Source organism: Bos indicus x Bos taurus, chromosome 10, assembly GCF_003369695.1.
Source record: "Bos indicus x Bos taurus breed Angus x Brahman F1 hybrid chromosome 10, Bos_hybrid_MaternalHap_v2.0, whole genome shotgun sequence".
Classification (NCBI taxonomy): Eukaryota; Metazoa; Chordata; class Mammalia; order Artiodactyla; family Bovidae; genus Bos; species Bos indicus x Bos taurus.
In genome coordinates this window covers 75,846,541-75,869,060 of record NC_040085.1, presented here as the reverse complement: position 1 = coordinate 75,869,060, position 22,520 = coordinate 75,846,541, and the positions used below count along the sequence as shown (strand labels likewise).

Here is a 22,520-nt window from a genome sequence, read left to right as displayed (position 1 = left end):
AAATGGTTACTTTCCTTCCCCTTGTTAGAAGAACAAGATTTTTCTCCAACATTCACTGTGAGAAGCTGGTGGGGCTTCTGGAAGTCAAAGTTTGTTCCTGTCCTGATTTCCAGGAGTTTTTAACTCTCAGGTTAGTCCATGCTCAGTCTCGAGTAGTCAATCAATTTCCCTTTAGGTATTTTTATCTGATGCTGGGCCCAGCAGGGGTTTCCAGGTAGTTTCTCATCCAGGAAAACTGGAGGAGATTCTCTATATTTGTCTGTGTCTCAAGTTTTCAGATGATGGTTTTATCCTGTACCTCCGTTCTCACAGATCAAAGAATATAAATTTTCAGTTTTCCAATTTTTTTTGTATATTAGGCTGGAAGTTAAGACCTCATTATTTTTCCTTTAACTGGGGACAATATGTTTCTTAACACATTTTAATGGTATCAATACAATCATCAGGTGATTCCTCGGAGACTGATAAGCATGTCATGTGAGGTATTAAAATTAAAACCAAGAATCTCACCAGACTGACCATTTTCCACACAGGTCTGATATAAATTCTGTTTGACATTACCGTTAAAATTTAGATCTAGACCAACTATTGTCAAGTAGGAATCCTACTTGCTGGTGGAAAAGAAATCCGGGGGGGGGGGGGCGGGGGGCGTGGGGCGGTAGTCTTCCCAGATGGCACTAGTGGTAAAGAACCTGCCTGCCAATGCAGAGACATAAGAGATGTGGGTTCGATCCCTGAGTTGAGAAGATCCTCTGGAGGAGGGAATGGCAACCCACTCCAGTGTTCTTGCCTGGATAATCCCATGGGCAGAGGACCCTGGTGGGCTATGGTCTATAGGCTTGCAAAGAGTCAGACATGACTGAAGCGACTTAGCATGCATGCACGTTGGGAGTAGAATAAAGGACACTCTTTTAAGTAGCAGTATTCACATGTTTATTGAGCAGTAAAAAATATATATGGTCAACATTGTTACTTTCATTTGCAAATGGAAGAGTTGGACCTTATACAAACCTGTACTTGACTTTTTATCAAGAGTACTTGTCATCAAATTACTCATATCTAGGCTTCTGCAGGTCTGGAGTTTTCTCTCCATTGGATAGGAGTATATGGTTGGAATTCCAGTTGATAACATTTTTATTTAAAATTTAAAAAGTAAAAACAGAATCAACATGGTCAAGTTGTCTTATTAGTCTTAAGGATTTCTGGATTTCGTCCTTGGAGGAGATCAGGATCTTCCCAAGGCCTGGGTCCTCGAATATTTTTCCAGTCATCAAAGGTGGAATCCTTTATTTTCTACAGAGCCACAAAAATTAGAGCATAAACATTAGTATAGGAGCCCTGTGAGTTTGGCTAGGACCTAACTGAATAAATCAGTAGAAAGAATTCAATAGGCCCCCACTTATAATTCTAGTAAACAAATCAACTGCATGTCAAGCTTACTTTTCTTGCTATTGACATTACTGCCTATCTTTCCCCTCATCAGAATAAAACTATTAAAAAAGGAACAGAGTCTACATGTTTTTTAAAAAATTTATTTTGTTGAATTACAGTTGATTTACAATATTGTGTTAATTTTTGCTATGGCAAAAGTTCTGCAGTTATACATATATACGTATACATACACACACATACATTCTTTTTCATATTCTTTTCCATGATGGATTATGGATTATCACAGAATATGGAATATACATTCCTGTGCTATACATACAGCAGGATCTTCTTGTTTACACATTCTGTATATAATACTTTGTATCTGCTAATCTCAAACTCTCAATCCTTCCCTCCCCCACCTGCCTCTACCTGGGCAAGCCAAAAGTCTGTTCTCTATATCAGAGTCTGTTTCTGTTTTGTCGATATGTTCATTTGTGTCTTATGTTAGCTTCCACATATAAGTGGTATCATATGGCATCTGTCTTTCTCTTTCTGACTTACTTCCCGTAGTATGATGATCTCCAGATCCATCCATGCTGCAGCAAATGGTGTCATTCTTTTTTTATTTTCATTGTACATATGCACCACATTGTCTTTACCCATTCATTTGTCAACAGTCATTTAAGTTACTTCCATGTCTTGCCTATTGTGAATAGTGCAACTATGAACATAGGGGTACATATATTTTTCTGAATTATAGTTTTCTCCAGATATATGTTCAGGAGTGGGATTGCTGGATCATATGGCAACTCTTTTTTTAGTTTTTTGAGGAACCTCCATATTGTTTTCCATAGTAGCTGCACCAATTTACAATCCCACCAACAGTGCGAGAGGGTTATCTTTTCTCTAAACCGGATTCAGCATTTATCTGTAGATTTTTTTTAATGATCGCCATTCTGATCTATGTGAGGTGGTTCCTCTTTGTTCCAAGTCATTCTGACTTGTATTTCTTGAATAATTTACATGTTTTATTTCTGAGAGCATAAAGAGAAGAATCTGAGAAAACGAAATTTCACCTCAACACTGATCCAGCAGAGTAATGATTAGCACAGGTGCTGGCAGTAAATGAAAGGAAGAGACCAAAGGTGGAGACTGTATAGAGTCTGCTAGAAGGAAGAGATAGCACAATGATTTGTTCCGCACCTGAGAAATGAGTCTGGCCTGAAGAATGAAAAGCAATTCCCTATAGAGGCTGTGAGCAAAGCCCTTCTGGGGCAATAAAGACTAGTTTCACGTAGAGTTTGGATCACTGTATCTTTAGTTAGCTGTACCTCTGAAGCACAGGAATGAAAATAGGAAAAAAGGGAAGAACATAAATACTTCTTTATCCTCTCACACCACTCTGACAGTAACTTTCATATATGTGCTTTGGTTATTCTGGAATAATTAACTGAACAAGATAGAAAAAGAAACACAGAGAACACAGGACAGCTTACATCCAGTGACAGAGGAAATGATATAAATTGACCTTGACATTTGGATATTAAACATTACTCTTTTACCAATAAGCTATATAACCCTGTGCAAGTGATTTGAGTTATCTGGGCACTAATTTTCTCATAAGTAATAATGAAAAGACAAGACCAAATGGTCTGCATGATTTCTTCAGCTCTCATATTCTATGGTTTCTAAAAGAACTATAAGGAACATCTACTTCCAGACAAACCCTTCATAGCTCATATACTGTTTAAGAGAAAATAATGGGGAAATAGTGAATAATGATTCTCTAAATTTCTCTTAGAGCTTTACCAAGAGTTTAAATCTACAGAGGTGAACAAATTTCTACTAATTCAAGAACAGAGTAAATTATCTTCAAGTATAGTTATGAAATGCTCCAAAGTTAAAAAAAGGTTTTAAGAGAGAACAATGGCCTTCACTCAGATAATGTAAGACATATGTGCTCTAAAGAATTTAAGAATAACTGTTAGATGGGATGCAAGGCTGACTGAATTACTTTACGCAAAAGCGGTCCAGTTTCAAACTAAACTAAAACAAAAATAGCAAACAACACAGTGGTCTAGTCTTTAGCTCTGACAAGATCCTCTCGGGAAAACAATTCAGAGAAGGAGTCCCACAAAGTTCAGGGGATTTAGGAAACCTCAAAGCCTTTCCACAGATCCTCCCTTACAGATTGTAAAATCAAGCTCCAAATGACCAGCCAATAACTGAACTGCTAAAATGAGAATCAATCACTCTTCACAAGTCTCTTCAATATTTACTATTCACAATGCCTACATTTCAATAAAAAAGAACCACACATAAAAAGAAAAGGGAAAATATGATAAGAGATGGAGAATGTCCTCCTTCCCAACATCCTATAATTAAACATGCTATTAACTCCTTGATTTTGTTAATCAGATAGCTGGAAAAATGACACTTCATTATAATGTGAATTAACATTTCTATTATAAGTTGAACATCTCTTTATATGTTTTAAAAATGCTATTTATTTCCTTGTCTCTGAACTCATTACACGTTTTGCTCATGTTTTCACTGCCAACTGAGTTGTTGAAATTGTATACTGATTTGCTCTTTATATTTAATCAATTCATCATGATAAGGATAAACAATATTTTTAGGATTTCTTATCTAACTACTGACTTTATATTACACAAATTTTTTTTAGGTGGTATCTTTGAATATTTACTTTTAAAACATCTCTATTTCTCATCACATTTAAATAGGCTTTTCTGACTCAAGAACACAAAAAAGAAATTTCATTTTTTACTCCTAGTACTTTTAGCCTTTTGGGTTTTTTTATTTTTAAATTCTTGATCCATCCAGAATTTACTCATAGTATATGAAAAACAGATCCATGTTTACTGTCTTCTCAAACAACCACATAGTTGTTCCAATAACGTATATTTAAGGTAATTTTTTTTCTGGACTGGTAATAATTTGAATTTACCTTAAGGCAGATAGAACCATTCACAGACTAGGAATATTGCTACATTAGCATACTATACCTCATATTCTGATTCCAATGATACTTTATTCATTTTCAGCTTTTTTTCTAACTCAGGATCAATCTGTAGAAAAATAAAAGCAGCCATAAGTTACTTAAGTCTGTTAGATTCCATCTGCAATTTAAAAAGTTAATATAAGCATGGCTCAGATGGCATGGCAGATTACAAAACTGTTGGAGAATCTCCACAATCTATCAAATTGTATGACAACTAATATCTCAGTAGTACTATGACCACTACTACAACTAATGGCAGCCAAAAATTTACCAAGCACCTGCTGTATGCCACGTATTTTGACATTTATTATTTCCTATAACCCACAAAAAAGTGTATGACATAAGTATTATTATTTGAACAAAGCAAGGATAATGGAACACAGGGAGTCTGAATGACTTGTCAAAGAGGCACAACTTGGCTTTGAAGCTTGGCCTTCTGCCTCCAGTTGCTGTTGTTCAGTCACCAAGTCATGTCTGACTCTTTGCAACCCCATGGACTACAGCACGCCAGGTTTCCTTGTCCTTCACTATCTCCTGGAGTTTGCTCAAACTGATGTCCATTGATTCAGTGATGCCATCCAACCACCTCATCCACTGTTGCCCCCTTCTCCTCCTGCCCTCAGTCTTTCCCACCATCAGGGTCTTTTCCAGTGAGTCAGCTCTTTGTATAAGGTGGCCAAACTACTGGAGCTTCGTTTTCGGCATCAGTCCTTCTATGAATATTCAAAGTTAATTTCCTTTATGACTGACTGGTTTGATCTTCTTTCTGTCCAAGGGACTCTCAAGAGTCCTCCCCAGCACCACAGTTTAAAATCATCTATTCTTAACAGCTCAGCCTTTTTTATGATCCAACTCTCACATCTGTACATGACTACTGGATGAACCACAGCTTTGACTATATGGACCTTTGTTGGCAAAGTAATGTCTCTACTTTTTAATATGCTATCCAGGTTTGTCACAGTTTTTCTTCCAAGGAGCAAGCATCTTTTAGTTTCATTGCTGCAGTCACCATCTGCGGTGATTTTGGAGCCCAAAAAAATAAAATCTGCCACTGCTTCCATTTTTTCCCCATCTATTTGCCATGAAGTGACGGGACCAGATGCCATGATCTTAGTTTTTTGAATGTTGAGTTTTAAGCCAGTTTTTTCACTTTGCTCTTTCACCTTCACCAAGGTCTTTAGTTCCCCTTCACTTTCTGCTATTAGGGTGGTATCACCTGCATATCCGAGGTTATCGATATTTCTCCCGGCAATCTTGATTCCAGCTTGTGCTGGAATCCAGCCTAGGATTTCACATGATATACTCTGCATTTAAGTTAAATAAGCAGGGTGACAACATACAGTTTTGATGTACTCCTTTCCCAATTTTGAACCAGTCCATTGTTTCATGTCAGTTCTAACTGATGCTTCTTGAGCTGCACACAGGTTTTTCAGGAGGCAGGTAAGGTGGTCTGGTATTCCCATCTCTTTAAGAATTTTCCCTCTTAACTCTCCCTTAATCTCAGCCTCTCAACCCTTGTAATTCCTGTCAACCTCAACCAATCTTCTCAGTTCCTCTAAAAGTTAGTCCACCCTACCCTCTCAAACTTGTTTGAACTCAGCCTTACCTAAACACTGAGACTTGACTTCACCAGAGTCTGACTTCTCAGTATCAACCAACCTGGACCTCTCACTCTCAGTAGGTCTTGTCCTCTGATCCTGCTCAGCTAAACTTTGTCCTCTCAGCCTCCTTCCATAGACCTCAACCAATCTCATCCTCTCAACTTCAATCAACCTCATTTCTCTCAACTTTGTTCTCTTTACTCTGACCCCATCCTCTAGACCTCTTCTGTTATTGCAATCTCCCTCATTCTCCCTTGCTGTGAAAATTTACCTAGTCCTTAAAACCAAAGTCTTCCCATATTTATTTAGATTTTAATATTGCATATATCACTATCAACTTGCTGCTACAAATTCTTTTAGAATCCATTCATTTCTATTGTCACTGCCAATGTTTTACTTCAGATTCCAGTATTGTTCATCTATATTACTGCCAAAGTATCTTAAGAGGTCTCTCTATCTCCAGCTGAAACACTCTCTTCCCTCCTATCTTGCTCCCCTAATCTCCATCCATCCTGTACTCTTGCCAGAGAGTTCTAAACTGAAAATCTGACCATATGCCCAACTGCCCCTCTATGTTATATAATACTAATCATTTTCATCATTTAGCTATCATTTAACTCTCATCATTTTTAAAGCCTTAATTCAAAGGTTGATACCTCTAGCAGACCTCTGGTATCCGTTTCCCAAATCTAAACTATATATTTCTCCTTGAAGTTCTAGCAATGTATTATGTAAAATTCTAATCTAGCATTTCACTAGGCATTGTTATGTTGTATGTTTGGATACATTTTTATATTAGAAGTCTCCCAACCTTGATTATGGGGCTTTCTGGATAGCTCAGCTGGTAAAGAATCTGCCTGCAATGCAGAAGACCCCAGTTTGATCCCTGGGTCAAAAGTTCCCCTAGAGAAAGGATAGCCTACCCACTCCAGTATTCTTGCTGAGAGAATCCCCATGGACAGAGGAGCCTGGTGGGCTGCAGTCCATGGGGTCGCAAAGAGTCAGACATGACTGGGTGACTAAGTATAGCACAGCACAGCCTTGATTATGCTATAAGCTTTGTAAGAACCAGTTTCTTGAATCTTTATCTGTAGGATCTAAGACATGATAAACTCATGACAAATTTGCAATTATTTTTCAAATATGTATATGACATCCCATTTCCAAAAGTCAGATTACTATAACTTTCATCTTAGAGCAAAAGGGCAAAAAGTCCTTAATAAAATAATTGGGATGCTAACAGAAACTTTAAAACTCAGTTGATAACTGGTCTATTCCCTCACAGAAACCATGTATTCCTTTTTAATTTAACATTTATTCTAATACTTACTGTCTTTAACACTAGCTTGAGTTGGTATTTCTCTTAAACCATAAGATTAACTGAAAAAACTGAATAAGCTTTCAATACTCTACTTTCCCACCAACATTACTGAGGTCTGCTAATGAAATACAGCTGACTCTTGAACAACACAAGTTTGTTGAGAGTCCACTTATATAAGGATTTTCCTCAATAAATATACACTTGGCCCGCCATATCTGTGGGTTCCACATGCATGGATTCAGCCAGCTGCAGATTGTAAAGTACTGTAGTATTTACTGAAAAAAAGTCCACGGTACCAGTGGAGCAGCACAGTCTAAACCTCTGTTGTTTCAGAGTTAACTGTACTTGGGGAAAAAACAAGTATCAGATGTGTGCCACAAACAAAAGCTACATACTTTTGAATGAATTAACCAGAATTCTTCTGTAACAACAGACCTGAATTTGGTAGTAATTACACAAACTAGTAAATGTAACAAAAAAGAAGCAGACTCACAAATACAGCAAACAAACTAGTCCTATGATAAAAGCAAACTATAAAAAAGACCCCTGTAAATCCATTATCTACATCTCTTTCTCCACATATTCATACAAATACCATGCATTCGTGGAATCTAAAAAAATACAACAAACTAGTAAATATAACGAAAAGGAAAAGTGAAAGAAAGTGAAGTCGCTCAGTTGTGTCCGACTCTTTGCGACCCCATGGACTGTAGCCCACCAGGCTCCTCCGTCCATGGAATTTTTCAGGCAAGAGTACTGGAGTGGGTTGCCATTTCCTTCTCCAGGGGATCTTCCCCACCCGGGGATCGAACCTGGGTCTCCCGCATTGCAGGCAGATGCTTTACCATCTAAGCCACCAGGAAAGCCCAACAAAAAAGATGCAGACTCACAAATACAGAAAGAAACTAGTGGTTACCAGTAGGGGGAGGCGACAGGCAATACAGGGGTAAAGTGATGGAAAGTATAAACTACTGGGTGTACGACAAGCTCGAGGATATACTGCACATCATGGGGAACATAGCTAATATTCTGTAATAACTCTAAATGGAAAGTAATCTTTAAAAATTGTATAGGACTTCCCTGGTGGTCCAGTGGTTAAGAATCTGCCTGTCAAAGCAGAGGACACAGGTTCAATCCCTGGTCCAGGAAGATTCCACATGCTGTGGAGCAACTAAGGCCATGTGCCACACATGCTCTAGAACCTGTGCTCAACAGAAGCCGTGCACCACAACTGAGAGCAGCGCCTGCTCACTGCAGCTAGTGAAAGTCCTTGCACAGCAACAAACACACAGCACAATCAAAATTAATAAATACATAAAAAGTTTAAATATATATATATATAATTTTTAAAGAAATGTTTTATAAAAGAGCCCAAAGATCATTCATCAGACTTAAAAAGCAAGATAAGGACATCTCTGGTGGTCCAGTGGCTAAGACTCCACACTCCCAATGCAGGGGCCCTGGGTTCAATCCCTGCTCAGGGAAATAGATCCCACATACTGCAACTAAGACTCGGTGCAGTCAAATAAATAAATAAACATTTTTTTAAAAAAGCGAGATAAAATTCAGACAGCTTAGTATTTTAAGTATCCATGTCTCATAAACCAAAATATACATATATACATGTCAAACTCCAAAGAGAGTTCTTACTTTAATCTTCACAGCATCATAACGAATTTGAGAAAACTCACGAAGACCAAAAGAACCTCCAACAATCAGCAACTGAAACAAAACAGAGAAACAATTAAAATAGAAGGGCAGAATTCAGCATATCTATATATTACTTATCTAAATGCCAAGGGTGGCAGATTATACAAAATCCTATAGATTATTCTTCCTGGTGAGTTACCATTCATCTTTTCAGAGCAAATGTAGTATATACTATCACTGGGAAACATTTTAGCATATCAGAAAATACCAAAATCACTAATTTATACCTGTACTTGATCCTATGGTTTATATACCACATCACAATCACTGTATCAGTTAATTCTTATAAAAGACCTATGAACTAAGGAAAGACTATACACTTAGTATACGAGAAAGTAAAAGCACACCAACTAAATGGTAATCTTGATTCCAGCCTGTGCTTCATCCAACTCAGCATTTCACACAATGTACTCTGCATATAAGTTAAATAAGCAGGGTGACAATATATAGCGTCGATGCACTCCTTTACCAATTTGGAACCACTCTGCTGTTCCATGTCTGGTTCTGACTGTTCCTTCTTGACCTCCATACAGATTTCTCAGGGGGCAGGTAAGGTGATCTGGTACTCCCACCTCTTGAAGAATTTTCCACAGTTTGTTGTGATCCACATAGTCAAAGGCTTTGGTGTAGTCAATAAAGCAGAAATAAATGCTTTTCTGGAACCCTCCTGCTTTTTCAATGATCCTACAAATGTTGGCAATTTGATCTCTGGTTCCTCTGCCTTTTCTAAATCCAGCTTGAACACCTGTTAGTTCTCGGTTCACGTACTGTTGAAGCCTCACTTACAGAATTTTGAGCATTACTTAGCTAGCCTGTGAGATGAGTGCAATGGTGCGACAGTTTGAACATTCTTTGGCATTGCCTTTCTTTGGGACTGGAATGAAAACTGACCTTTTCCAGTCCTGTGGCCACTGCTGAGTTTTCCATATTTGCTGGCATACAGAATGCAGCACTATAACAGTATCATCTTTTAGGACCTGAAATAGTTCACCCATGTTGCTGGCATCCAAAATAAAGCAACCTTTCCTTTCCACTAACTACTTTTTTTGTTGGCTTTTGAGCTGCAAGCAGCCAGATCCTACTTTAGGTTACACATACATATGAACAGAATGGTCCACGTGACAATAGCTGTGTGTAAGTACAGGAGATTTCTGAGAAGATCCTACACACTCAACAATGGCTAACTTTGAGGCTCTGAGCAAATAAGTAAAACTTTAAGGCAGAGTTGTAACCTGCCTGAGTATTGAAGGAATGCCCAATCTAGCACACAGAGCCCCTTGACAAAGACTGGGAAACTTACTGAATCCAGGTGTTTAAGGAAACCTCTGCCCAATATAAAGAAAAACACATTCTCTTAAAAATGGGCAAAAAACTTGGACAGTTCCTCAAAGAAGATATACAGATAACCAATAATCAATTGTAAGAAAGGATCATTAGTCATTGTGCTGTGCTTTGTTGCTCAGTTGTGTCTGACTCTTTGTGACCCCATGGATTATAGCCTGCCAGGCTCCTCTGTCCATGAGGATTCTCCAGGCAAGAATACTGGAGTGGGTTCCCATGCCCTCCTCCAGGGGATCTTCCCAAACCAGGGATCGAACCCAGGTCTCCCACATTGCAGGTGGATTCTTTACTGTCTGAGCCACCAGGGAAGCCCAAGAATATTGGAGAGGGTAGCCCATCCCTTCTTCAGGGGATCTTCCCAATCCAGGAATCAAACCAGGGTCTCCTGCATTGCAGGCAGATTCTTTACCAGCTGAGCTACCAGGAGAGAAATGAAAATCAAAACCACTTCACATCTCCTTGTAAGGGTTTATTTTTAAAGAGTGGACAATGACAACTGTTGATAAGAACGTGGAAAAATCAGAAGCCTCATATGCTGCTGGGGGGAATGTAAAATGATGCACTTTTTGAGAAACAGGTTGATAGTTCCTCAAAATGTTAAACATGGAGCTATCATATGATGCAGCAATTCTACTAGTAGGCATTTATCCAAGAGAAATGAAAACACATCTATACAAAAATCTGTACATGAATGTTCATAGCACCGTTATTCATAATAGCCAAGAAATGAAAAAAAAAACCCAACTAATGCTTATCAATGGACAATAAATATTCCAACTGATCGAATACTATCTAGTCACTAAAAGGGTATGACACTTTGATACATGTTAGATGAATAAACCTTCAAAACATTATGCTAAGTGAACAAAGTCACTCACAAAAGACCACAAATTGTATTATTCTATTACATCTATATAGAGATGATTAGTGGTTACCTAAGACGGAACAGTAGAGGAGAACAGGAAGCGGCTACAAGTGAGTTTGGTGATTCCTTTAGGGTGATGAAAATGTTTTAAAATTAGACTGTGATGATAGTTTCCAAACAATGAATATACTAAAACCATCTTCAGACATTAAATGGTCTGCATTTTAGTATGCAGAAACCAGTAATGACTAGTCAGATTAGAAAGGTAAATTCTGGGGACTAAATGGGCAGTGCACAAATTGAAACAACAAATATATTCTCTTTTCCAAGTGGTTCGGGGAAGAAGGGAAGGAGAGTACTGTTAGCCTATACCTGGGACTCTAAGTCCTCTTCTGTTTGTTGTTCTTGTGAAGCAAGCACTAACATTTATGTAAGAGATTAAAAAAAAAGAAAAAAAGAATAAAACAGCTGGCTTAAAATTCAACATTAAAAAAACTAAGATAATGGCATCCGGTCCCATCACTGCATGGCAAATAGATGGGGAGAAAATGGAAACAGTGACAGACTTTATTTTCTTGGGCTCCAAAATCACTGTGGACACTGGAGTTATGAAATTAAAAGATGCTTGCTCCTCGGGAGAAAAGCAATGACAAACCCAGATAACATATTAAGAAGCAAAGAAATCACTTTGCTGACAAAGGTCCACCTAGTCAAAACTATGGTTTTTCCAGCAGTCATGTATGGATGTGAGAGTTGGACCATAAAGAAGGCTGAGCATTAAAGAATTAATGTTTTCAAACTGTGGTGCTAGAGAAGACTCCTGAGAGTCCCTTCGACAGCAAGGAGACCAAACCAGTCAGTCCTAAAAGAAATCAACCCTGAAATATTCATTGGAAGGACTGATGCTGAAGCTGAATCTCCAATACTGTGGCCACTCAATGTGAAGACCCGACTCTGGAAAAGACCCTGCTGCTGGGAAAGACTGAAGGCAGAAAAAGGGAGAGACAGAAGATAAGATAGTTGGATGGCATCAGCAACTCAACTGACATGAATTTGAGCAAGCTCCAAGAGATGGAGAAGGACAGGGAAGCCTGGCACTCTGCAGTCCATGGGGTCACAAAGAGTCAGACACGACTGAGCAAATGAACGACGACAACAAAGAGAGAAAATAATTTCAACTTTAAGTATAGTAGTATGCTATAATAATTATGGCATAGTAATATAGTAAATATGGAATATCCAACTGATACATGATGAAGACCATGCATCATTTGAGCTCTTTCTAGTACTGCTGGGTTTTAGAGAACTGAGTTAAATATTTTCCTCTACAGAATTAGTTACTTGTCTAGGACCCTTTGTGTGGATCACAACAAACTGTGGAAAATTCTTCAAGAGCTGGGAATACCAGACCACCTTACCTGCCCCCTGAGGAATCTGTATGCAGATCAAGAAGCAACAGTTAGAACTGGACATGGAACAGACTGGTTCCAAATTGGGAAATGAGTACGTCAAGACTGTATCTTGTCACCCTGCTTATTCAACTTATATGCAGAGTACATCATGCAAAATGCCAGGCTGGAAGAAGCACAAGCTGGAATTAAGATATTCCAATGAGACTTTTCCATCAAGGTTATTCCAATATCAATAACCTCAGATATGCAGTTGACACCACCCTTATAGCAGAAAGCGAAGGAGAACTAAAGAGCCTCTTGATGAAGGTGAAAAAGGAGAGTTAATAAGCTGGCTCAAAACACAACGTTCAAAAATCAAAGATCATGGCATCTGGTCCCATCCTTTCATGGCAAATAGATGGGGAAACAATGGAAACAGTGACAGACTTTTTCTTGGGCTCTAAAAATTACTATGGATGGTAACTGCAGCCATGAAATTAAAAAATGCTTGCTCCTTGGGAGACAAGCTATGACAAACCTAGACAGTGTACTAAAAAGCAGAGAGACCACTTTGTGGACAAAGGTCCATATAGTTAACGGAGGACCCACATTTTGAAACAGTATAGACCTAGGTCCAGTGTAGCACAGATCCAGTATAGACACAGAGACCAGTGTAGAGAAATACACTTAGGAAGAAGTCTACTGTGGTAGTCTTGTCTAAGAAATAAAACAAATGAGGGAGTTCCTAGAAGGTACTTTAATACTAGTGGTTTTAAGAGCTTAGCGTTGATGATTTTGAAAGATAACAAACAAAACTAAACTATCTTCCAGTGGGACATGCAGGTGACCTCAACTTGCACTGACAATCACATGTTTCTGAATGGACCTCTATTTTGTGGCAGGGGAATCCACAGGGAGGATAGTTTTTACACAGTCCCTGTTGGCTACACAAATATAATTCTGCATTGTCTCATAAATGATTTTCTTTAAACTTTTAAAAAGATAAAAAGGAATTTTTAAAGATTAAAAAGAATCCACATTCATCAAAGATGAACTAAAAAACACATTACTTTTCTAAGGTCACTACTTTGCTTTATAGTCCTGGTTAAATGCAAAATCTGGTAACTTTTCCTGTACCAAATTCTTATCAAAGTAATAAACTATTTAAAAACTGTTCACCTGCTTTATTTATATTATTTCATTTACTATGACATCAAGGCTTGTTGAAACAAAATACCTTGCCAAGGTCAAACAGAAAAGAAAGAGTGTGGTTTCACTGGATTCCAACTCCGGTTGGTGTTAAGTATTAAGCATTAACTTGAATCTTCAAGACGAACAGGATCTTCTGAGAACTCCATGTAGGAGTGGATACAAAGAAATGCCAAAACTACTTGCAATGTGCTTTAAAAATACCAACCATAATGCAGCGACTATCTTTGCAGGGCTGCTACACTGTGCTACATTTAACTCACAAGGATTTTTTTTTTTTTAACTCATAACAACCCTGGAAGAATTAAGCCAATTCACAAACTAGTAAACTGAAACCTGAGGATGCCCAAAACTGTAGTTAAATTAAGTGAATATAACTAGTTTCGATGACCAGAGTTATCTTCAAGCTGTAGCGTGGCAGACGGGAGGTTGGGGCCGGGGAATGGGAGTTTAGTAATCATCCAGGCTCTAGCTAAAGCCTGGTTCGGGTTAAAATCTGGTTCAGAAGCACATCCAGGTTAACTACCAAAGGTCAGACAAGGACCTGAGGTCGAACTACCAGCGCGGGGAGTGACTAGGAAACTACCCTGATGCTGGGAAATATTGAAGGCAGGAGAAGGGGACGACAGAGGATGAGATGGCTGGATGGCATCACTGACTCGATGGACGTCTCAGTGAACTCCAGGAGTTGGTGATGGACAGAGAGGCCTGGCGTGCTGCGATTCATGGGGTCGCAAAGAGTCGGACACGACTGAGCGACTGAACTGAAAGGCCGGCCACATTCTAGCGCAGGTTGCGGTTCCTCCCCTCATACATTACAGGTTCACCTCACTGACGTCCCAGCCAATCTTGAGGTCCCACCCTTTCGGAATCCCTCATCCCCACCCGCCTCTAACACACACTTTACCCTCCACTGCGCTCACCAACATGGGAACTCCGTAGCGAAGGGTCTTACTCTTGCGCAGGGCGCGCCTCACCGCGTAGCCGAACATGACTGAACTGTCCGAGTCGTTTGGACGCCAAACAAGCCCAGCGTGGCCTCCCGAATCTCAGTAGCTCCACTACGAAGACGTCCCTGACTCACCTCTTTTCCTTAGCCTCCCAGTGCTGGGTCTTTCTAAGATCGATCTCCGGCAGGCAAAAGCAATAGATCCGTAGTAACACACTCAAGCTTCCCCCCGGAAATTCGAGTGCGAGCCATTTAGTTCCGGCAAGCTGGTGTCCCCTTGGGACTTGAGACTGGTTGTGTGTGCGTGCTTTGTCGCTCAGGCTCAGTCGTGTCCGACTCTTTGGACGCCATGGACTGTAGCCAGCCAGGTTCCTCTGTCCATGGGGATTCTCCATGCAAGAATACTGGAGTGGGTTACCATGCCCTCCTTTAGGGGATCTTCCCAACCCAGGGATGAACCCAGGTCTCCTACGTTGCAGGCGGATTCTTTACCGTCTGAGCCACCTGGGAAGCCCAGTCATGTTTGTACTAATTGTCAAAGGATGTGGAACCTGTATTTATCTCCCGTGTTCTGGCTCTTAGAACACTTTCTGGCACATAAAATCAGCTCAATAAAATTAGGTTTAAAAAACCTACTTTGAAGTCAGTACTCTAACCTCTGCAGTAATCTGCGGAGTTGTTCACTTGATCAGTCATATCCCGATTTTGCAACCCCATGAACTGCAGCACGCCAGGCTTCCCTGTCTTTCACCATCTCCTGGAGCTTGCTCAAAGTCATGTCCATTGGGTCGGTGATGCCATCCAACCATCTCCTCCTCTATCATCCCCTTCTCCTCCTGCCTTCAATCTTTCCCAGCATCAGGGTCTTTTTCCAGTGAGTCAGTTCTTTATATCAGGTTGGCCAAAGTATTGGGAGTTTCTGCTTCAGCATCAGTCCTTCCAATGAATATTCAGGACTGATTTCCTTTAGGATTGGCTGGTTTGATCTCCTTGCTGTCCAAGGGACTCTCAAGAGTCTTCTCTAACACTGCAGTTTGAAAGCATTTGGCAAAGAACATTTGGCACGCAGCCTTTTTTATAGTCCAACTCTCACATCTGTACATTACTGGAAAAACCATTGCTTTGACTATATGGACTTTTGTCAACAGAGTAATGTCTCTGCTTTTTAATCCACTGCCTAGGTTTGTCATAGCTTTTCTTCCAAGGAGCAAGTGTCTTTTAATTACATGGTTGCAGTGATGGGTATTGTCACCCTGTTTATTTAACTTATATGCAGAGTGCATCGTGAGAAACGCTGGGCTGGAAGAAGCACATGCTGGAATCAAGATTGCCAGGAGAAATATCAATAACCTCAAATATGCAGATGACACCACCCTTATGGAAGAAGGTGAAGAGGAATTAAAAAGCCTCTTGATGAAAGTGAAAGAGGAGAGTGAAAAAGTTGGTTTAAAGCTCAACATTTAGAAAACTAAGATCATGGAATCTGGTCCCATCACTTCATGGGAAATAGATGGGGAAACAGTGTCAGACTTTATTTTGGGGGGCTCCAAAATCACTGCAGATGGTGACTGCAGCCATGAAATTAAAAGACGCTTACTCCTTGGAAGGAAAGTTATGTCCAACCTAGATAGCATATTAAAAAGCAGAGATATTACTTTGCCAACAAAGGTCCGTCTAGTAAAGGCTATGGTTTTTCCAGTGGTCATGTATGGATGTGAGTTGGACTGCGAAGAGAGCTGAGCGCCGAAGAATTGATGCTTTTGAACTGTGGTGCTGGAGAAGACTCTTGAGAGTCCCTTCGACTGCAAGGAGTTCCAACCAGTCCATCCTAAAGGAGACCAGTCCTGGGTGTTTATTGGAAGGACTGCAAGGAGTTCCAACCAGTCCATCCTAAAGGAGACCAGTCCTGGGTGTTTATTGGAAGGACTGATGCTGAGGCTGAAACTCCAATACTTTGGCCACCTCAAGAGAAGAGCTGCTGCTGCTATTGCTGCTAAGTCACTTCAGTCATGTCCAACTCTGTGCGACCCCAGAGATGGCAGCCCACCAGGCTCCCCCATCCCTGGGATTCTCCAGGCAAGAACACTGGAGTGGGTTGCCATTTCCTTCTCCAATGCATGAAAGTGAAAAGTGAAAGTGAAGTCGCTCAGTCATGTCCGACCCTCAGTGACCCCATGGACTGCAGCCTACCAGGCTCCTCCGTCCATGGGATTTGCCAGGCAAGAGTACTGGAGTGGGTGCCATTGCCTTCTCTGCAAGCGAAGAGCTGACTCATTGGAAAAGACCCTGGTGCTGGGAGGGATTGGGGGCAGGAGGAGAAGGGGACCACAGAGGATGAGATGGCTGATGGCATCACTGACTCGATGCACATGAGTTTTGGTCAACTCTGGGAGTTGGTGATGGACAGGGAGGCCTAGCGTGCTGCGATTCATGGGGTCGCAAAGAGTCGGACACGACTGAGCGACTGAACTGAACTGAACTGAGTGATGGGTAGCTTAATAAAAATGGGGATAAAAAGTGCCATGAAAATTCAGGTTGAATGGTAATTGGTGTTGTGTCTTGCTATCTGTGAATCTTTAATGCTCGTGCTTTTACTACCAGATATCGTGCAATCATCAGTTGTTTATGAATGTCTGGTTTTCACTCATTCTACAACCATCCAGTATACCTTTTGGGGAATCATTAGAAGGCTCGAAAAACACAGAGATGAAAAGATATGATCCCTGCCTTTAAGAGGCTGGCATACTAGTAGGCACACATGAACCATCTAGCTTGGGAAACAGCCCCTCACGTGTGCTGTTTGCACAGATGAGTCAGAGAAAGCCTCACCTATTTTCACCTCAAACTGCACTTGACCAGTGAGACTTTTTTAGGTGACCTATAGAGGTCAGCAGGGACTTGGTTCCCTGGTGGCTCAGACAGTAAAGAATCTGCTTGCAATGTGGGAGACTCGGGTTCTGTCCCTAGGTCAGGAAGATCCCCTGGAAGAGGGCATGGCAACCCACTCCAGTATTCTTGCCTGGAGAATCCCATGGACAGAGGAGCCTGGTGGGTCCCAAAGAGTTGGACACGACTGAAGCAACTAGGCCACACAGAGAGTTAGAGAATGTAAAACTGGGAAAAAAGCTTCAGATCACCCATGTTTGACTGAGATCCTCCTTTTATGAAAAGGATAGATAAGGCCAGAGTAGAAAGGCGACATGCCCAAGGTCACACAGCTGGTTAGTGGAAGATTCTGGACTGAAATCCAGTTACTCTGACCACCAGTTAAGACAGTCCTTCTGTTTACTTTCAGTTTTAAGGGTGAGTGGGAACCATTATTTTTTCCCAAGGGTGATAAACTCTGCATGTCTCTATGAGTGTAGGTGAGGAAACAAGCCTCTGAGAGTTTGTAACATTTGTAACAAATGTTTAAAACAGTTTTTGGCATTTGTAACAATGCAAGGTGAATACCTACTAAGAATGCTTATCTAATGAACAGATGGATGTGTGTGAACAAGGAGAAGGGGAGCCGCCATATGTACAATATTATCTGACTCAACACAAACAGACAAACCAGGGACACATTAATGTTGCTGCTGCTGTTGCTGCTACTGTCGCTTCAGTCGTGTCCGACTCTGTGCGACCCCATAGACGGCAGCCAATCAGGCTCCTCCGTCCCTGGGATTCTCCAGGCAAGAACACTGGAGTGGGTTGCCATTTCCTTCGCCAATGCAGGAAAGTGAAAAGTGAAAGTGAAAGCGCTCAGTCGTGTCCAACTCTTCGAGACCCCATGGACTGCAGCCCACCAGGCTCCTCCATCCATGGGATTTTCCAGGCAAGAGTGCTGGAGTGGGGTGACATTAATGTTAGCACACATTAATGTTTGTCCCCTGAGTACAAAGCCTGGGTGAGGGAGAACATATCTGTGGGTGACGTCTGTAAGCACCAGGTGTGCAGGGAGTCCAGTCTGTGATCCCAGGATTAGCCTTACCCTCCTGGGGCTTCATTTCATTATCTTCCTGAACATTAAATAACTAGATCTCTAAGGATTATCTCAGATCTATGTCATATCACAGACCTCAAGGAGGGAATGGACTTCATTTCACGGACATGTCTCGTGGTCTTGTGACACTGTACCCTTTTGTGTATGGGGGGGGGCGGGGGGGTCTCTTGCTGAAAATTGTATTGGGTAGAAAAGGAGCATCCCTACCTCTTAATATCCAATGCGTCTGGCTCCACTCCCAAATCCCAAGGCCCATTTCTCTCCTCTGTTCATGAGAAATGAGAACTTGGAAAAAAGCTAAAGGGTTTGGTTTTGAACTGCCCATAGCTGATGAAATAGCTTTGGGCTGTTTAAATTTTTAGCACCTAGCTGGCCATTTATTTCATTTCATATCCCAATCCATACCTAGTGAAATCAAAGTCCTGTGACTATTTATTCTCTCAACTGTCATGAAAAGTGGCCCCCTCCCCCAGATGGAGCTGATTTCTTTGATTACATTTCACACTGCCATTCTGAGGCCACCTGCCACTACTCAGGACTAGATCTGCACCAAAGCTTCTGTGCTGCTGTGTCAGGTAGACAACGAGGCACAGGGGAGGGGAGTGGAAAAAGAATACCAGTGGAGAACAGTTCATCTCTTTTGGAAACTACTTTCTGGCACTTGACAAGTCAGTTAAGGAGAGTAACTGACTAAAGGCTTGCTGGGCAAATTCTGCTACCTGCCTCCAACATCTGAGAGCAGGCTTAGCTGCTCTAGCTGGGTCTGTGATCCCTAGCACAAGGAACTATAATAACATGACTGGAGGGCATCCTTGGTGCTGAGTTAAATTACAATTTGTTTCCCAAGAAATGAGAATTAACCTGAGCTTAATTCCTATCTGTAGAAAATAAAAATCAGATTAATTAAAAGGTTATACACCCTGACTCCCCATGACTTTCACTGACATTCTTGTAGGGAATAGGCTCATTTAAGTTCATCTTGATCTCATCAACTAATGGATTGTTGTTGTGTAGTTGCTCAGTCTTGTCCTATTCCTTGGGACCCCATGGACTGTAGCCCGTCAGGCTCCTCTGTCTACGGGATTCTCCAGGCAAAAATATTGGAGTGGGTTGCCATTTCCTTCTCCAGGGGGTCTTCCCAATCCAAGGATCAAACCCATCTCCTGCGTTGATAGGTGGATTCTTTACCACTGAGCCACCAGGGACACCCACAACTAATGGACGTGAGATTTAAATTCAGATTCCAGCCCTTCTGCTCAGCTTGGCTCTGTGGTGCATTGCAGGGCACAGAATCACACCCAGTGCTGGGGACCAGCCTCCTGATAGGTGCAAGGTTACAGCGGGAATGTAAGTTCTGTGAAGAAAAAGGTGCTAGCAATGGAAACATTCAGTCTGACGCTGGTCAGGATGAGGTGGACTGAAATACAGTCCCCAGCTTTGGGAAATTTGCAAAGCAATCACTGATCAGTTTTGGTGTGTTTCACCTATGAGTTAAGGAAAGGTACAAAACGCACTTTATTGGCAGCAGAAACATTAGAGAGCCTGGACTGATAAAATGTTAGGAAGTCACCAGTCAGGCAGACCAGCGGGTTTCTTCTTTGGACAAATTCCAGCAGAAAAGGAAATGGAAAGGATTAATTCATGTGCCGATTCACTGAGTGATTGTAAAGAACAATATTGCATAGGAATCTGGAATGTCAGGTCCATGAATCAGGGTAAATTGTAAGTGGTCAAACAGGAGATGGCAAGAGTGAACATTGACATCTTAGGAATCAGTGAACTAAAATGAATGGAAATGGGCAAATTTAATTCAGATGACCATTATGTCTACTACTGTGGGCAAGAATCCCTTAGAAGAAATGTAGTAGCCCTCATAGTCAACAGAAGAGTCTGAAATGCAGTACTTGAGTGCAGTCTCAAAAAGGACAGAATGATGTCGGCTGATTACCATTCAAGCTCACTCTAACAGAAGTCTATGCCCCAAGCAATAATGCCGAAGAAAGCTTAAATTGATGAGTTCTATGAAGACCTACAGGACCTTCTAGAGCTAACACCAAAGAAGGTGTCCTTTTCATCATGGGGGGATTGGAATGTAAAAGTAGGAAAGCAACAGTTACCTGGAATAACAGGCAAGTTTGGCCTTGGACTACAAAATGAAGCAGGGAAAAGGCTAACAGAGTTTTGCCAAGAGAACACACTGGTCATAGCAAACACCCTCTTTCAACAACACAAGAGGTGACTCTACACATAGACATCATCAGATGGTCAACACCAAAATCAGATTAATTATATTCTTTGCAGCCAAAGATGGAGAAGCTCTATACAGTTAGCAAAAACAAGACAAAGAGCTGACTGTGGCTCAGATCATGAACTCCTTATTGCAAAACTTAGGCTTAAATTGAAGAAATACAGAAAACCAGTTGGCCATTCAGGTATGACCTAAATCAAATCCCTTGTGAGTATACAGTGGAAGTGACAAACAGATGCTCTTCCATATGATCTGCTCTGTTTCCAGTGATTACTAATGCATTCTTCATTTTATATACTGGGTTTTTCAGCTGCCAAATTTATGTTTAGTTCTTTTTTAGAGTTTCAATATCCTTATTAAATTATTCTGTTCATTAATTTTATTGCTAAGCCGATTGAACTGGGTTTCTGAGTTTTCTTGTACCTCGTTGAGTTTCTTTGTGACAGCTATTTTGAATTCTTTATCAATTAGATTGATGGTTCATTATTAAAGAATCCACCTTCCAATGCAGGAGACAGGTTTAATCCCTGGATTGTGAAGATCCTCTGGAGAAGGAAATAGTAACACTCTCCAGTATTCTTACTTAGGAAATCCCATGCAGAAAGGAGCCTGTTGGGCTACAGTCCATGGCATCACAAAAGAGTTGGCCATGACTTAGCAACGAAAAACAACAATCAGTTAGATTGCAGTATTCCATGATTTTAAGTTTGGTTTCTGGAAAACTATCATTTTCTTTCTGTGGAAGTGTTACTGTGGGTATTTATAGTGTTTGGTAAGTTGTTCATCTACTGATGCATTTCAAGTAACAAATACCCTTCTACTTGATTCTAATGATTCATTAGAAATTAAAGGCTTTTATTCTGCTTTCCCGTTGCTGCTGTTGTTGTTCATCCCTCAGTCCTGTCTGACTCTTTGCAACCCCATGGACTTGGGAAGATCCCCTGGAAGACGAAATGGCAAACCACTCCAGTATTCTTGCCTGGAGAATCCCATGGACAGAGGAGCCTGGTGGGCCACAGTCCATAGGGTTGCAAAGAGTTGGACATGACTGAAGTGACTTAGCACACACACACACGTATGCAAAAAGAGCCCCTCAATTTTTAGGGCAAGATTTCCTCTAGCATCAGTTCAGTCACTTGGCCACGTCCGACTCTCTGTGACCCCATGGACTGCAACATGCCAGGCTTCACTGTCCTTCACCATCTCTCAAAGCTTGCTCAAACTCATGTCCATCAAGTCAGTGATGCCATCCAACCATCTCATCCTCTGTCATCCCCTTCTCCTCCTGCCTTCAATCTTTCCCAGCATCAGGGTCTTCCAATGAGTCAGTTCTTCACATAAGGTGGTCAAAGTATTGGAGTTTTAGCATCAGTCCATCCAATGAATATTCAGGACTGATTTCATTTAGGATTGACTGGTCTGATCTCTTCACAGTGTAAGGGACTCTGAAGAGTCTTCTTCAACACTATAGTTTAAGGCATCAATTCTTTGGCACTCAGCTTTT

At 40.9% G+C, this 22,520-nt stretch overlaps 1 protein-coding gene across 2 annotated transcripts in view; it reads right to left on the bottom strand.

The window, feature by feature from the left end:
• Window positions 1–909: 909 nt before the first annotated feature.
• The window catches only part of LOC113899050 (cytochrome c oxidase assembly protein COX16 homolog, mitochondrial), a 40,375-nt gene continuing 18,764 nt past the window's right edge, over window positions 910–22,520 (bottom strand). Inside the window, exons 1-4 of one of the 2 annotated variants that reach the window (XM_027552294.1) lie at window positions 14,758–14,975; window positions 8,969–9,040; window positions 4,401–4,463; window positions 910–1,293 (exon numbers count right to left, since the gene is read on the bottom strand). In XM_027552294.1, the coding sequence (XP_027408095.1) occupies window positions 1,174–1,293; window positions 4,401–4,463; window positions 8,969–9,040; window positions 14,758–14,826 (324 nt within the window). In that variant the 5' untranslated portion in view covers window positions 14,827–14,975 and the 3' untranslated portion in view covers window positions 910–1,173. Of the gene's footprint in view, window positions 1,294–4,400; window positions 4,464–8,968; window positions 9,041–14,757; window positions 14,976–22,520 lie in introns of those variants that run through there. The other variant, XM_027552293.1, reaches the window with a different exon arrangement.